The 15,620-nt window shown below is 40.2% G+C and overlaps 1 protein-coding gene across 2 annotated transcripts in view; it reads left to right on the top strand.

Annotated features, from left to right (window-relative positions):
• The window catches only part of PARN (poly(A)-specific ribonuclease), a 186,185-nt gene that overhangs the window by 141,530 nt on the left and 29,035 nt on the right, over positions 1-15,620 (top strand). Inside the window, exons 22-23 of one of the 2 annotated variants that reach the window (XM_019507429.1) lie at positions 8,751-8,940; positions 11,860-11,877. In XM_019507429.1, coding sequence (XP_019362974.1) covers positions 8,751-8,940; positions 11,860-11,877 — 208 coding nt within the window. The remainder of the gene's footprint in view (positions 1-8,750; positions 8,941-11,859; positions 11,878-15,620) is intronic. The other variant, XM_019507430.1, reaches the window with a different exon arrangement.

The raw sequence follows: 15,620 nt of genomic DNA, 5'->3' as shown, positions 1-15,620 counted from the left end.
AGGTAAGACTGACTGGCCTAAAGTTACCCAGCGCATCCCTTCTCCCCTTCTTAAAAGTGGGCACTACATTGGCTCTTTTCCAGTCCTCGGGGACCTGGTCGGAGCACCATGAGTACTCAAACAGCCATGCCAGCAGCTCAGCTATGATACTGGCCAATTTCTTCAGCACCTGTGGATGGAGGTCATCCGGGCCTGCTGACTTGTACCCCTCCAAGTGCTCCTTAACGAAGTCAGCGCTAACCTTTCGAATCCAAACCAAATACGGCCTGTTTCACACATCATGACTGTCTTCTGTTTTTCTCTCCTGTATTGTTCTGCTACGCAGATTTTGAATGGGAGCTCTGACCCATCTAAGGTTGAAGTTGAAGTGCCTGCTAAGGCAGTGAAAGAGAGTTGATGTTTTTGCCATAGGCAAAAAGTAAAATTGTTCCCATCTCGCAAACTTTTGTCAATCTTTATTCATATTTTTAGTTAAGCTCAAACCTTTGAACCATGGCATTAAGGTAACAAATAGTTTTTGCTTTTCCATCCAGATGACAATTAAGTATAAATGAATATATTGACTCAAGTTTGTACTTTATTGTGCCCTGTCAGCCCTGTAGATTCTGATCAGGAGACTTAATATATGGGTGAGGATTCAAATAGTGCAGTAAAATTAGTGAGCTGGTCTTTTACCAGAATGGTCTAAAACCTAGGAAAACCCTTCATTGTTTAAAGAAGCAGAGGGCTCTTGTAGTTTTTTTGGTAGTAATTTATTTCACTGTGCTATGGCTGGCCATAGTACAGACCACTGTGTACCTTTTTCTAATCACTATTAACGTTTTCTATTAATATTCTGATAGGCTTTTTTAAATTTCATTTTTATTAATGTTTTTAATTAATCCAACTTACATGTTATTGATTTCCAATTTAATACCTGAAGGCCAACATTTTTTGGCAGGCCTACCACAAATTAGCCCTGCATCCTCTCTGAGTGTTGTTCCAGTTCCCTTTCTGTCTCATCTGCTGCTCTGCTTCCTGTTCTGTGCAGATTTCCTGCTCTGCTTTCTGCTTTATTCCTTGTCTTCCCTGCTCTGCCTTTTGCATCCTGCCCTATTTGCTGCTGTGCACCACACACACAAGCTGCCTGTGCCAGATTGGCCACCCCTGCTTTAGCTCACCAAAAGCAGTTGGTAAAGTAGGAACTTCTTGTTATTAGGTTCAGTGTGAGATTGGAGACAATATTTTAACTTTTGCAAGAGGAGCAGAAGAGCCATATGTCCCTAACCCTAATTACCTAAAATTACTAAAATACTGAAGTAGGGTAGTGATTTTTTTTGGAATTATATTTGTACCAAGATAAGAAGCAGAAGTTACTTAGCCACCACACTTTCTTATAATTTCCTCCTATCAAAGCAAATCAGTGTGCCACCAAATGAATCTTTTTTTTTCCTCTAAATGAAGTTTAAAGACAAAAAAAGCATAAGAACTTTCTACAAAAGAAGGTATTCATGAAGTTTGTTTATGTGTAAATGAACATAATAGACAGCAGACATGATGTACATCATAGGAAATGTGCTTGCAACATCCTTATTACCAGGGTGAAAACAGAATTTCTGAATTTGTTTGGAACCGGCTGGGACAGTTTCAGTGACAGTACGCTGGTAAAATGACACATTGCATGGCAATCAGGAAAAGTAACCTTCTGTTACTAGCTGTAGGTTCAAAAGAAAAGTTTTCACATAACATTTACTTATTCTTTGTAAAAGTAGAGTAGTGTAGTACATTGTTTCTCAAACAGTTGTCTTGATCTTGTTTTTCATGGCTTTGCATGTGGATAAGCGATCTTACTAGCTTATCAAATTCCAGGTTTTGTATGGGGACTAACAGAATCACTTTGCTTAGATGAAAGCTTTAGATTTTAAGTTCTGGTTTTTTTTCCTAGTGATTAGTGATTGAACTCCCTCGCAGGAGAGATTCTTGTTAAAGTGACGAGTGCTTAATCTTCCTAGTTTTCATTGGTTGTGATCCAGTGTGTGGTGGGGAGATATTTTGGAAGAGCTTTTGAATATAAAGTGTTCTTTCTCAATTCGTAATAGTGTGGGACTTGGTTCTTTCCCTGGGATGCTCTGAGCTGTATTGAGTGGCATTAAATAAAGACTAAACAATTTAAATTAGTCCATTTAAAATTCAAGTTCTCTAGTTTGTCACCTATGTTTAAAATGAAGAATGTCAGTGGGGAAAATTCCACTAAAGATTCTTCTGGTTCAGTTTTGCCAATGATAAAACTATTCCAAAACTATACTATGGACAAATCTCCAATAGCGTCTTGCTTTTTTCTTTTCCCTTTGTGCCAGTTAAACCTGCCCTTTAGGAGGCTTAATTTATAGTAGTAGAATATGATAACGTGAGGTTTTTAAATTATTTTTATTATTTTCAAAGGATTCAGATTCGTTTTAGTTTATTATCTGGCTCCCTAAAAGTCAACACAAAGAGTGCTGGAGAAATAATTTGAGGACTTAATTCAGAAGAGACTTTTAAAAAGGTTTCTTTTTCATAAAAAAAAGTAGAGCTTTTAATTTTTGTTTTTGTTGCTGTTGCTAAGCATAGTAAAACCAGAAATAAAGCCTAGTTTCAAAGGATAATACTCAATAAAATACTTTAGGGAGCTTAATCCAAATATTTAAGTGTTATGGGCATAGGAAGGATTTAATTAATCAATAAATACATTACTAAAATTATTACAACAGTCTGTTTTGTATTATGTTTTACTGTTTTTTAAGATTAGATAGTTTTATCAACTGGCTGTAAATTGGCTCATGTTATCAGCACAGACTAAAAGTTTAATTTACAGGAAAAAAAACTTTTCCAAAAATGACTGCATAAAACAAATATCTGAATTTTGTTTTCAGGGGGTTCTCAGTCTTGGGCTTTTAGTTGAATGATTCCCCAGAACCTATTTAGAAACAAACTTTATTGCATTTTTTGACATTTCCTTTTATCTCTATATTGGTTTACATAGATCTGTCAATAGAAGGAATTTTATGTCCATAAATAATGGCTATATTATGTTAACATTTTAGTGCCTTTTTAAAGTGAACATGTAGTTGTTGCACAGCTCTGGTATAATTTCCTCAGCAAAACCAGGTTACTGTGTTTTTACCTAAGCACGTTAGACCTTTTAAGGATCATCTAAGCTTCCTTTAAACAGCCCTGATTCTTTATTGAGAAAGGCAGCGTATAATTTGAATGAATGAATAATCTGAGTCGGCTATGACAGTTTCTTCTATTAATCTGCCTAGCGCCGTTTCTGGAAGCAAGGTCTTTTACCACTTCATGGAAAACAGCACCATAGTAGGTTGACCTACTAGACACCTCAGTATGTTGAGCTCACTCCTTTCCAGAATTTCAGTCTTTTGAAAGGTCTGGCCTGACAGTTTACTTTTTCAGGGGTGCCATATTTTGAAATGGATTTTATAAAAATTTGAAAAAAACTTACTTCCTGTGCCAGTTAAAAAGGGTTTATTACAGATCTAGACAAATCAACAGAATTTGAATTAATTTCCTTGTGTCAGTTTCCTCATGGGCCAAGTGAGTGACTTTGAACTGGACCATGAACTTGATTGGGGTAATGGACTCCGGACCCCTCCTCTCCTCTTCCCCCTCTCCCCCCTCCTACCCCCACCAGTGCGGGATCTAGCACCCATTCCAGTTGCTTCAGGATCTATACTTCTTGGAGCAGCTGGGTTGGGTGCACTGTATATAATGTGGATCCCGGTATGGCTGGAATGGGAGCCTTGGGTGGCGCAGTCCAGCCACGGCAAATGCCCCATGTAGTGCAGATTCCAGAGCTCCTGTTCTGGCTGCTCTGGGAGCAGCACTGTACTCAGTGCTTCCAGCAGTTGGTTCAGGACTGTACCACACACAGCACCTGATTCAGTCAGGACCTGTGCTGCGTGTAGTGCCTGTCAGCACCATGTACAGCACTGGTCCAGCGCTGGCTGGAACAGGTGCTGTGTGTGTCATGTGGAAGAACCTGGGGAAGGTGTCTTGTGCAGTGCAGTTCCTGGAGCCACCAGAGCAGGAAATGCATTCAGAATGCATCCTGGGCCCTGCCTGGTGGGCCTGGCTGGGACAGTTCAGACTCAGGGGCAGCACTGGGGGTCAGATAACAGGGCTTCAAGGGCTGGCTCTGACCCTCAGGACATGGTTGACACCACTATGCTAAAGTATCCGCAGAGGGTTAAATTGCAATCCGCAGGGTTTGTAGCACAGCTGCCAGAGTTTCTGGGTAGGCATGGCACAAACCCTGGGGGTTTGCCTCTTGCCTCCATGCTCCCATCTTCTAGGATAGGCCTCAATATAAAGATGTAAATTGATGCAGTACAATCTCCCTGAGTCGGTAGAAAGCTCCAGGGCATATGCCTCTCAAACTTTATTTGACAGCAGTGAAATTAAGATTGTCAAAAACCTTGTGGACTGTCATGGAATAATGTTGTGTTGTGTTGTGTTGCTTCTTTTGGGAAAGCTGCAAGCAAAAAGCAAGTTAAGCACTAGAGAAATGATAGGGTAGGAAAAATGACAAGACTCTGATCCTTCACCCAGTTTTTATTCCATAATAGGTATTATTACTAAAAACTAGAAATTTACAAGTAAGACCTCATAAGGAGCAATCAAATGCATGGCCAAAACAAATATATCTGCTTCCTTTCCTTTATCCACTGAATTTATACTTGTCAAAGGGTAAATTAGTAAGATTTATTCTTTTATAACCCTGACTGCTAATTGCACACTTACCAGATGTTCAGCAATTTTTCCTCATTATTTTATTAAGGATAGAAATAGCTTGTGGCATGGGACAGTTGTTGATAATATCTCTCTTCTTTCATGAAGAACTATGATTGTAATCCCTAGCCTTGATTGCAGCCCCAATACCCATTGGTTCTGAGGAAGACTTAAAAAAAACGCAAACAAACCCAAAACAAAACCAGGAACAGCGGCCACAAGCTGATAGAGTAGATTTAGGTTGGACATCAGAAAGAACTTCCTCAGCGTTAGGGTTGCCAGAATCTGGAATGGGCTTCCAAGGGAGGTGGTGCTGTCCCCTACCTTGGGGGTCTTCAAGAAGAGACTGGACAAGCACCTGGCTGGGAGTCGCACGCCGCTGCACTTTCTCCTGCCATGGGCAGGGGCTCGAACTCTATGATCGATTGAGGTCCTTTCCAACCCTAGCATCTATGAAAAAAACAAAACCAAACCCTGACGCGTGTAGCAGCAAGAGGGGCAAAATTATCCAGCCTCATGTGGCAACAAGTAAAGGCCAGAAGCATGAGAGAGGAAATTCCCTGTCGACAGGGAGAGACTGGGAACTGGAACTGGCTATATAGGGGAATCTGGGAGATGAACAGTGAACCTGGAGGGGAAGACTGCTGAGTAAGAAGACTGGGACTGGGAGAAGGAGCCAGAAGTGAGGAAGAGATGACGTGAGGGATGTAGACAGCATTGGAAAGTCATGGCAGAAAGAATGAAGCTTGGGGGAAATTAGCAGAACTGCCCACTTAAAACACACTCCCTTTCAGGGCCGGAGATGGAAGCTAAAATTTCCAAATCTCTCCATTCCAATTTTGTGAAATATCTGTGACTGCTGTTGGCAGTATGTCTCATTCCCTGCAAATAGGCCCACATAGTTAATAACAAACTATTATTGCTGTAAGTTTCTGTACTTGCTCAAGGCGGCTTGAGATCCTGGTGTAGATGACTTTTATTAATGTTTGTGGAGCACTGTATGTTGTAATGATGTGTGTTTGTGGAAAGGTCTACACGGAAAGGAATGGTCTTCATTGCACACTCTTCAAGCCAGCTCTAAGGCAAGCCAAGGGTATACACAATGAACAGCAAAGCTGAAATATATTGAATAGTTTATAATTAATCTCTGTTCAAATGAGGCGGGGTTCTGTGTTAAAAATAGTGATAGTGTTTAAGAACAAGAGCACAAATATAAGGGATAAAGTTAAGGTTTCACAGATAACCTTTATTATGACATTTCCTAACTTTGAGTGCTTGATTTTTGCAACCTTTGATGCATTTTTGCAATTGTAATATAAGCTATATGCCATTAGTGGTATTTCTACCCACACTTTGCATTTTATGTAGTTTAGCTGTAGAATAACCTTGTGTATTTGTTATGCTTGGTATTATCAGTGACACTGTCTGTCAGGATGTTGTTTTGAACAAGGGCAATGACTTGATGAAAGAAAATCTTTGTATTTGTGCACATTCCTTTTGGATTGCTCATCCTTAGTCATTCTGTTAAATAATCTGCCCAGTGAGATGCGGTGGTCTAGAAATGATCTTCATAACGTAGTGTGATGTTTGCAATTATGGCTTGCAGATCTAGTTTTCTGTGTAACTTAAAACTGGTAAGGTAAGGCAAATTTAACACATGAGGGGCAGAGAACAGCCTTTTCACCCAGCAAATTGGAGCAATCCCTTTGTAAAAATGAATCCACTAGGATTTTGTTGGGTTGACAGTGCACAGTGGGTTCTCTCTAGAGCAGTGGAGGCCAACCTGTTTAGTAGGCGTGCCACAAATTAGCCGTACACCCTCCCTGACTGCCACTCTGATTTTGATTGGCTGCTCTGCTTTCTGCTCCCTGCTTGAAATGTTGCTTTGGTTTCTGGTTCCTGCCCTGGGCTCCCTGCTCAATGTGCTGCTCTGCTTTATTCTCCTTGCTCTATCTATCACTATGCTGCCTGTTGCCTCCCCAGTCTGCCACAAAGAGGATTCCTAGGCCACCCATGACATGCATGCTTCAGGTTGGCCATCCCTGCTGTTGACAAGTATGGGGGGGTTATGCCAGGGTGAAGAATGCTGTTTTAAAAGCTTTATAGCTGCTGGTTGCGAATTATTATAAAGAACCTCCCTACTTTACTGTAGCTTCTGAGAATCATATAAGAAATTAATCTGTGGTAAAGTTCTTAACTCTCTGCACATTCATTTTAACTATTCAACAACTAACATACTATATTGTTCTCTGCATAACATTTCTGCATGGGCTGCAATAAAACACAGGCACAAATACAAAGGGAGTGGATTTTTCTTTTATTTAGAAATGTTAACTTATACGCAGTTATTTTTTTTAAAAATCTTAATTTGGCAGCCATCTGTGACATCTTCCTCACTTTTGCACAGATTTTGTACTGGGCTGAGGAAGTGTGGGACATTAGATTACTTTCTTACGGGAGATCTGTCTTTGACTTTTAAATTGCATCCAAAGGATTAAACTAATTCTGTGGTCGGTGTATAACCCTGGAGCTAAAATTTTGAATGATACAGATCCTGAAGCTTTGTAATGCATGGGAAACTTAATGAGCACATGTATGTAGTGGTGTTACTGTTTCTTTTGCTCCTACAAAAATTCTAAAAACTTTCATTAATCAGATTCTGATACAACTATTCCTGAGGTCTCTGGCATAACCTTCATATGCTTTTGTATTCTAATTAGGCTTTAAAAGGCTTTTTCTTTATCTAGATTATTTATATGCTACATGTGTCTCATGGGCCATTTAATTGCATGTTATGCTAAATACTTCTGTAAGATACCCTTGTCAGTCTTGACAAAAATCCAAAGTTCTGCTATTTGTTTACACCACATTCTGACCCAAGTTGGACTATGATGTTGGGCATTACTGCCTTCAATATATTGGCTAACAGTAATATAAAATGGTCAGTGTTAAAACTACATGCCTATTTCAACCAAAACTAGAAAGTTAGATAAAGAGTTGCAATAGAACAACTTTGTTCCTCCTAAAAGTCTGGAAAAGGAATAACAAGATTTAGTTTTAAACTTCACTGAATTTCAAATGCATAGGTTGAGTGTATGACACAAGCTCACACGCTCTCTCTGTCTCTCACTATAGATATATCTATATCTCTATATATAAGCTTGCTTTCAGACAGTTAAGCTAGAAACAGCAGAGGACACCAGTTGACAGCCGATTTTCATTTTGCTGATTCACCCATTATAGTGATGGCCTCAGGCCAGATCTTGCCTTGCAGATTAAAGGCTGAGAGCTGCAAAGCTTCTGGGACTTGGAGGAATGTTGGTAAATTGTTGCTGGGTGAAGGCAGGCAATGAAAGTGGGTTTTCAGAGTGATCATAATTCTGGGTGTGTTGAGAAATTCCTGCACCATAAAATAGGACACAATGTTTCAGTTAATTAGTGTTTTAACAGTAGAAAGATATCATATGAACAAGTGGGTGCTAGTTAAGAATGTCTCTTCAGTGACTATTTTATGTAATACAAAGTGCAACTCAAACCTGTTTTTCAGTAATCAGACTGAGTTTTTGGCAAACATTTTGCAAATGTAGTCTTTTCCTGGCAGAATTGCAAAATAAACCTGCAGGGTTAAGTAATGAAACTTAAAGGAAAAAAATACTCGTAGTGTTTTGTTGCCAACATGCAATTTGGAAGAAGGTTTTAACTGAAGAATTGCTTTCTCATTAACTAATTTCTTCAATTGAATTAACTCCATTTTTAGGAAGTGCTAGGAATAAATAACTGTACAGATACTTTGTCATGGGTATAATTGTGAATTAAGATGGTACAAATTTTTCTCCCCATTAACAATGCACTTTTGAATTCATTATATTGACAGCAAACTGTTCACTGATTCCCTTTTTTTTAAGCAAGTTCTTTTTGGTGAGAGATGGCTATCTTTTTAAAGGTCATCTTGTGTATATAATGTCCAATTCTCTTCTTCCCCATAGCTGTAAACACCAGCAGGTACGCTGAAAGTTATAGGATCCAGACCTATGCAGAATATGTTGAGAAAAAACATGAAGAGAAACGAACAAAAAGAAAATGTACAGAAGATAGCTGGAAGGAGATGGAGAGAAAACGGTTAAAAACTCAGTGCACACCATACATTTCCCAGAGTCGGTACTACTGTGTTAACAGGTGAGACTTTTTCAGAATTTAGTGTTATCTTTGCTGCAAGTATATGAAAAAAACAGCTTTCATGCAGATTTTCCTTTATTTAAATTGGCTTCTACCTAAAGCTGATATGACTTGAGCAAGCAAGATGGTCACTATTTCTCTACAGTCTGCATATGGAAATGAAGCTGACTGTAAATCCAGCCATTTCCCACTGGATTCAGTTAAAGCCACGTTCACAGACTTGGAGATAGTTTGTGTTCTAATGGCTAAAACAAAGCAGAGATAATATGAAGGGTGTCTATAGACCCTAAAATAGGAGCAGGGGGAGGGCAGTGGGTAGACTTAAGATTTGCAGGGACTGGTTTGAAGGAGTAAAGCTATTGTATGGCAGTTCCTCAACCGGATGGGAAGAGGAATCCCTACTCACCAGCCAAGGTGGGTGCAGCTTCACCAACAAATTGATCAAGCTTCATGGGATTTTGGTGCCTGCAGGAAAAACACTCGTACTGATATGTTTGGAAGCTTCATTCCTCTTCTCATTTAGGACTGGACAAGTAGATAGAGGTTGTGTAAGAGCTTTGGCCTCAGACATTGCCACACAACGACCCTGATACCTGCTATCCTGAGGCTTCTCTGCCTGGGAGTTGAGATGAGGGGAAATTAGAAATGTTGCTTAAATCCTAGAGAACAGGTCTTGGACAGCACAAATGAAGGAGAATTAAAGTAAAAAAAGCTATTTTGAACTGTTTGGGCTGATTATAAATGCTATTTTAAAAAAATGAAAATTATTGTAATTGCTTTGTATTTTTATATAGTTGATTTACATTTTTTCAAGGAAATTAGGATTATTTAAAATTGCACTTGAAGTATTTTCAGTGTCAAAAGCTTTTCTTGCATTAGGGTGTTTCCAGAAGCTAACAATATGTTGTAAAGACATTCTTGCATGTAAAGCTATTTGCAACCTTCACAAATATTTACTGAAAAATAATTGGAAAATTGGCACAAAGGTAAATGTTGGGGTTTGTTTGTGGGGTTTTTTGGATGGTAATCATTCTTATTTTCAGCAGTATTTTATAGGCATTCTTCCAGGGAGAATGCAAGGGAAAGGTCAAAGTGGGAGGGAAGAGTCAGGATAGATCGGGGTAGTACCCTACTCCTTGGTAAGAAGAGACTAAGAGGAATCATTTATGCAGCCAGGAAAGGGAACATTTATTTCTGTGCCCTAAAAGGTGTCTCGTCCACCTGAAACTATTGCACATGCATTGATGGCAAGTGGGATAGTAAAAGTTGGGAAAATAATAGTAGGTCTTTAAAAATCATTCTTTTGGTACCAGTCATTATTTGGGATGGCTTGACTCATAATATTTGATCTTTTTGAGATTTCCAAATATACATGCACGCACATGCCCTTAAGTGCCTCTCTCTGTTGGAAACTTGCTGCACTCTCAGTCTATAATCAGTGCCTTTTTGATGTTTTATGCCTGACTTTTTTTCATGGTGAAAGCATAAGGCAACATGCACACTCTGGGACAGTTCCAGCTGAATAGTGATAATGGAAGGTTGTATATTGAAAAGTCACCAGATTTATGCTTCAGAGGAAGTGGACAAGCATAATGGAAAGCCTTGTTGGCTTTGGTTGAGTTTCTAGTGAAGTTTTAAGTGTGGCCATGAATTATGCTCTTAAATAGTACACTGAGTCAGGAGATTTGTATTCTAATCCTGGCACAGCAAGTTTCTCTAACTTTCACCTCTGTGCCTTTCTTTCTCAGCTTTGTTTTCTCTTTTTAAGACTGTGAAAGCCTCCCTCATCTGAAAAATTCACAGTGTGTTTGTACAGTGCAGTCTGAGGTCTTTTGGGGAACTGAGTGTTAATGTAATTAACGTTATATCTGAGTATATTTGTCCTTAAAGTTGCTTCTTCACTTTTTCTCAGAGTTCTCTAACTTTGTAAAAATGTTGAGGCACTGTAGGGCTGACAGTTTAGCAGGAAAGCAGAAGGTAGTTGTAGGTGACTTTGAGCTACTAGACTGTCCTTCCTCCTTCCTATGAATATTGTGATCCTGCAGCTTCCAAACTCGTTGCCTCCTATGAATGTGTGTATTGTGACTGTAAAACCAGCTTGCACACTAAGAACATCCTTAAAAAGGTCTTGTTTTTCAATGTAGCAAATCATCTACAATATAATGTATATAACTAAATGCAGGTGTCACTTTGATAGTCCCTGTCACGCTTGGAGTTTAAAAGTTTGAGAGAGAAAGAAGAGCTTGGTCATGAAATGTGTGTTAAATGCTGTTGATTTAATCATTTTTTCAGGCAGGTTTTCCTTAGATGAATTAAAATCTACACTGTAGAGAGTTGAAGCACTCTTGAGATTTCCATGGGGACTGAAGGATTAGATGAAACAGCCCTTTGGACTAGAGCTGTTGATTTTAAAGCTTAGCCATTTACCTGCTTTTAAGGCCCGATTCTGAAGGATGGTTGTACATCTAGGTCACTACAATTTCTAAACAATTAAACAATATAAAAATGTCATTGTTTTGTTTTGCTTTTTATCATTTCCAATATAATGGAAAATTGAGTTATTAGTGCTAATTTAAGGACTGGACATAAAGAGATAAGGTTTTTATACTAAATAAATAGAACCTCTTGCCCTACACCAACAATACGCATACTTTTTGCACTGTGGGCTGGATCTGGTCTGTCCATGGGTTGGATCCAGTTGGTGGGCCAGATCCAATATTTGGGGTGGGCTCAGCAGGACCCGATCTGGCTGTGGAGAAAGTAGGGGTATGGCATGGCCCTGACGCAGTCTTATGGGGCTTGGAATTTGGCAGCGGGCAGGGATAGCAGTACTAATTGCTACTGCTTCCCCAAAATTTCTTGAAACTTTTATTAATTTTGTTAGACATCAAAGTTTGCTCTTTTGTCTTTCCTTTGCAGACCATCAGGATGGACCCAGTATGTATATAGTTGAAAATATTATGTTATGAACCATTTTGGGTTGGAGTAGTGGATTGACTCGACACCTTCCTACGTGAAAATCCTGGTGGTACCAAGAATGCTGTGTTCAGGAGTAGAAATAGAGCTGCTTTCTTGTAATAGTTTTATGTGTCTACACCAATTTTTTCATAAATTGACAAGTTTACCACATCGTTTACTACTAGGGAACTCAACTGGAATAACCACTTTCTTCACGATAAAGCCTTGTTCCATCCACTTTATCCATTTGTGAAATGTTGAGTATCCCTTATGAAACATAAAGGTTTTCGTTATATTACTAATTAGCATTCTGCCATTGTGAATTATTTTTAACATGCCAGCCTAATTTATGAATTCATGCTATGATGGAAAGGCCTACTCATGAACTGCTGTAGCTACTGACCAAAACACTTGATGTTTAGTATCAATTGAAAAGAATTGGGTGGGGGGAGGAAAATCAGGCAAAGATTACACTTATACTTTTAATCTGAATAAATTACTTATTCCATCAGTGCATGACTAAGGAACCTTCCACAAGAGAAGGCTGAGAGGTGATCTTGTGGCTGCCTCCAAATTCATTAGGGGGGGTGCAACAAGGAATCGGAGATGCTCTGTTCACCAGGGCGCCTCTTGTGGTAACAAAGAACAGCGATCACAAATGGACAGAGAACAGATTTAAGCTAGACATCAGGAGAACTTCTTTACAGTAAGGGTGGCCAGAATTTGGAATTGGCTTCCGGGGGAGGTGGTGCTCTCCCCTACCTTGGGGGTCTTTAAGAGAAGGCTGGATAGGCATCTGGCTGGGGTCATCTGACCCCAGCACTCTTTCCTGCCCAGACAGGGGTCAGACTTTATGATCTGTTGAGATCCCTTCCGACCCTAGCATTTATGAATCTGTGAATGAATATTTTTTGATGTAGCAAAACAAGTAAAATATACTTGTTGCATGTGTTGTGGACTCAGCTACAGCTCCCTCAGCTGGATACTACTGAGATGGCTGTTTGAGTCTTAACGAACTAAGCCTGTAACTATTTTTTGGTGTAAGCAAACTACATTTTTATTCTTTGGCCTTCCTAGACACTGACTAACTGATCCTTTGTGGAAACAGGCCCTCCAGGTCACCTGTTTTGAGACCCATTGTAACGTAAAGAGATTCTTTCCCAAAACTCCATTCTTCTGGGTGGGACTCTTTGAACTACCACACATCCCCTAAGAGACAGATTTTGTAAGGATTCTAAAAGCAAAGCCCTTCTTCACTTTATCTGGTTTAAGAAATATATGGATCTCGACAGAAGAGCAGACACACGTGTGTATGTTCTTTCCTGAATAGTCTTCAGTATTTAGGTCAGCTTAGGCCAGAGTCCTCTGAGAAGTCATGATTTTTCCCTTTCTGCAACCCTGGAATTTTCCTTCACATCATGTAATTTTTGCTCATCTGTCTAAGTCTCCTCTCCTTTTTTTTTTTTTACACAGTAGCTGAGACACTTTCTTTGGTGACCCTTAGATCAACCTCATCCTGTGATTCACTGCCTACTTACAGGCTTGAAGAACTGATTTGCCCCAGGCAGTAGCTAGCTGGCTTTGTTCAAGGATGTGTTTTTTGAATACATGCAGTCACCAAAGTTTGAATTTCCCTTTTTAACCATGTGCTACTGGAATTTCAGTCCAACATGGAGATAAAAAGAAAGGAAAAGCAATTACATTCCATTTCTGACATGGAGTTTGTATTTGATGCACCCAGAGTATCCGTTATTAAGGACCTACTTAACTCGCCGCAACACAAAGCCATTTTCTCAGCTTTTTCCCGGCACAAAGAGCCCATTTCACAGACATTCCACAGCAGCCCCACCCCTTGGAGCTGATTGACAGGGAGGGCCTGGGGGGAGGGACAAGGGAGCAGATGCCATCTTGTCTGCTGCCCTGCCAGTTGGTGCCTTCCCCTCCTGTATATCTTGTTTTTATTAAGCATGGGTTTTTTCCCCCATGGATTTCACAGGCAGCCCTGGATTTCAGTTTTCATGAAACTGCAATTTAGGTAGATCCCTACCCATTATCAAACAGACTTCATATGGTCTTCATACACTTCCCAAATCTTCCCACATTTACATTTGAGTTTTTTTCTGATGTTGCAAAGCTCTGCAGTCATAATGTGAAGGTCAAAGATTACCAAATGGTAGGTCATATTTAGGAGTGCAAACACTTGAACCCTGAAGGAAGCCTGCATGAAGATATTATAAACATAATAATATAAACATTGATGCTTACTATTTTAAATTGATTTTTACTATACCCTTTAGAGCAGGGGTGGGCAAAATGTGGCCCGCGGCCCGCCAGGCCATTCTGTCCGGCCTGCGGGGCCCCTAAAAAATTTAGAAAATTAATATTTATTTGCCCATGGCTACCTGTCATGCGGCCCTTGGTGGCTTGCCAAAACTCAGTAAGTGGCCCTCCACCTGAAATAATTGCCTGCCTCTGCTTTAGAGAAAGTGCATTTAGATAGAGATAATTTGGAACTTTAAAAAGTACAATTTAAATAGATATAGCTTTGAGTTCTGGTGTCTTTCTGCCTAAATTTTACAAAGACCCATTACATTATGAATGGCTTCATTTTTGTGCAACCACAGTACATAACTCTGGTATTCTCTAGATTGGGGTGGTGACCCTGCAGCACTGGTGCTGCAAGTGGCATAGGCAACCTCTGTGTGTGGCACTTGGCAAATAGGGGTGGGGACGGGCAGCACATCTGTAGATGGGGCATGAGGCAGGAAACAAAGTGAAGCAGCAAATTGGGCAGAGAACACTGGGAAGGAGACAGGAAGCAGAGTAGCAAATTGGCCTGGGGAAGGGGATTGGAGTGGGGAGGGTGTGGGGCTAATATATGGCTCACCTGCCAAAGAGGTTCGTCTCCACTGCTTTAGATATTAGTGATGATATTAACTGTTCTGGTTCTAAAATTCACTCCTAAATGACAAAATAGCTTATCGACAAATGACTTCGTCTAATAAATTTTAGTTTATCATTTGTGAGAAATGTGCGCGAATCAAAATGAATTGAGGGGATTAGATGTTTTGGGGCAGACTTAGTCTATAAATAATGGGAGTTTGCTTGCAAGATTTGATTGAAATACTATAAAGTTTAACACACTATTGATGGAGGTGTTTAATATATCTTTGGTAGTGCCACTGAGATGTGCAGTGTATTTTGTTGGCAGTAGAGAATTTATTTTGTATCTTTATTATAAATTTGTTTCAGATCCAACTTCTCAAGCATTAAAAAGTTACTTTTACCTATTGCATAGAAATATATTTTGCCTGTGAATCTTAAAAGATGAGTTTGTATGGGATAGAAGCACTGAGTCAGAGATGGGCAAAGTCTGACCTGCGGGCCAAATCCAGTTGGCCGTGAGCTCTTTCCCAGGTGCCCCTGCCCACATGACTTGGGCCAGTCTCCAAGAAGACCCCAGCTGCACCAGCATGGAAAAGCTCAGGCTGGGGCTCCATGGAGACCAGCCACAGCTGTGCTGGCAGCGCGAGCCGCGGAGCAAGGCAGGGGACTGCTCTGGAGCCTCTGGGAACTTGTGACGGAGGTATTTTGCTCCGGAGCCAGGAAAGAGCCACGATCTGTAGCCTGCATGCTCACATGCTCCGGGCAGGAGCATGCAAGCAGGGGATCATAGCTCTGCCCCAGTTCCAGACCAGGCTGTCACTGCTGCAAGGAACCAG

Source organism: Gavialis gangeticus, unplaced genomic scaffold, assembly GCF_001723915.1.
Source record: "Gavialis gangeticus isolate Ggan-Ray unplaced genomic scaffold, GavGan_comp1, whole genome shotgun sequence".
NCBI lineage: Eukaryota > Metazoa > Chordata > Crocodylia > Gavialidae > Gavialis > Gavialis gangeticus.
The sequence above is the reverse complement of the archived record's forward strand: the minus strand, read 5'-3'. Positions and strand labels throughout refer to the sequence as shown.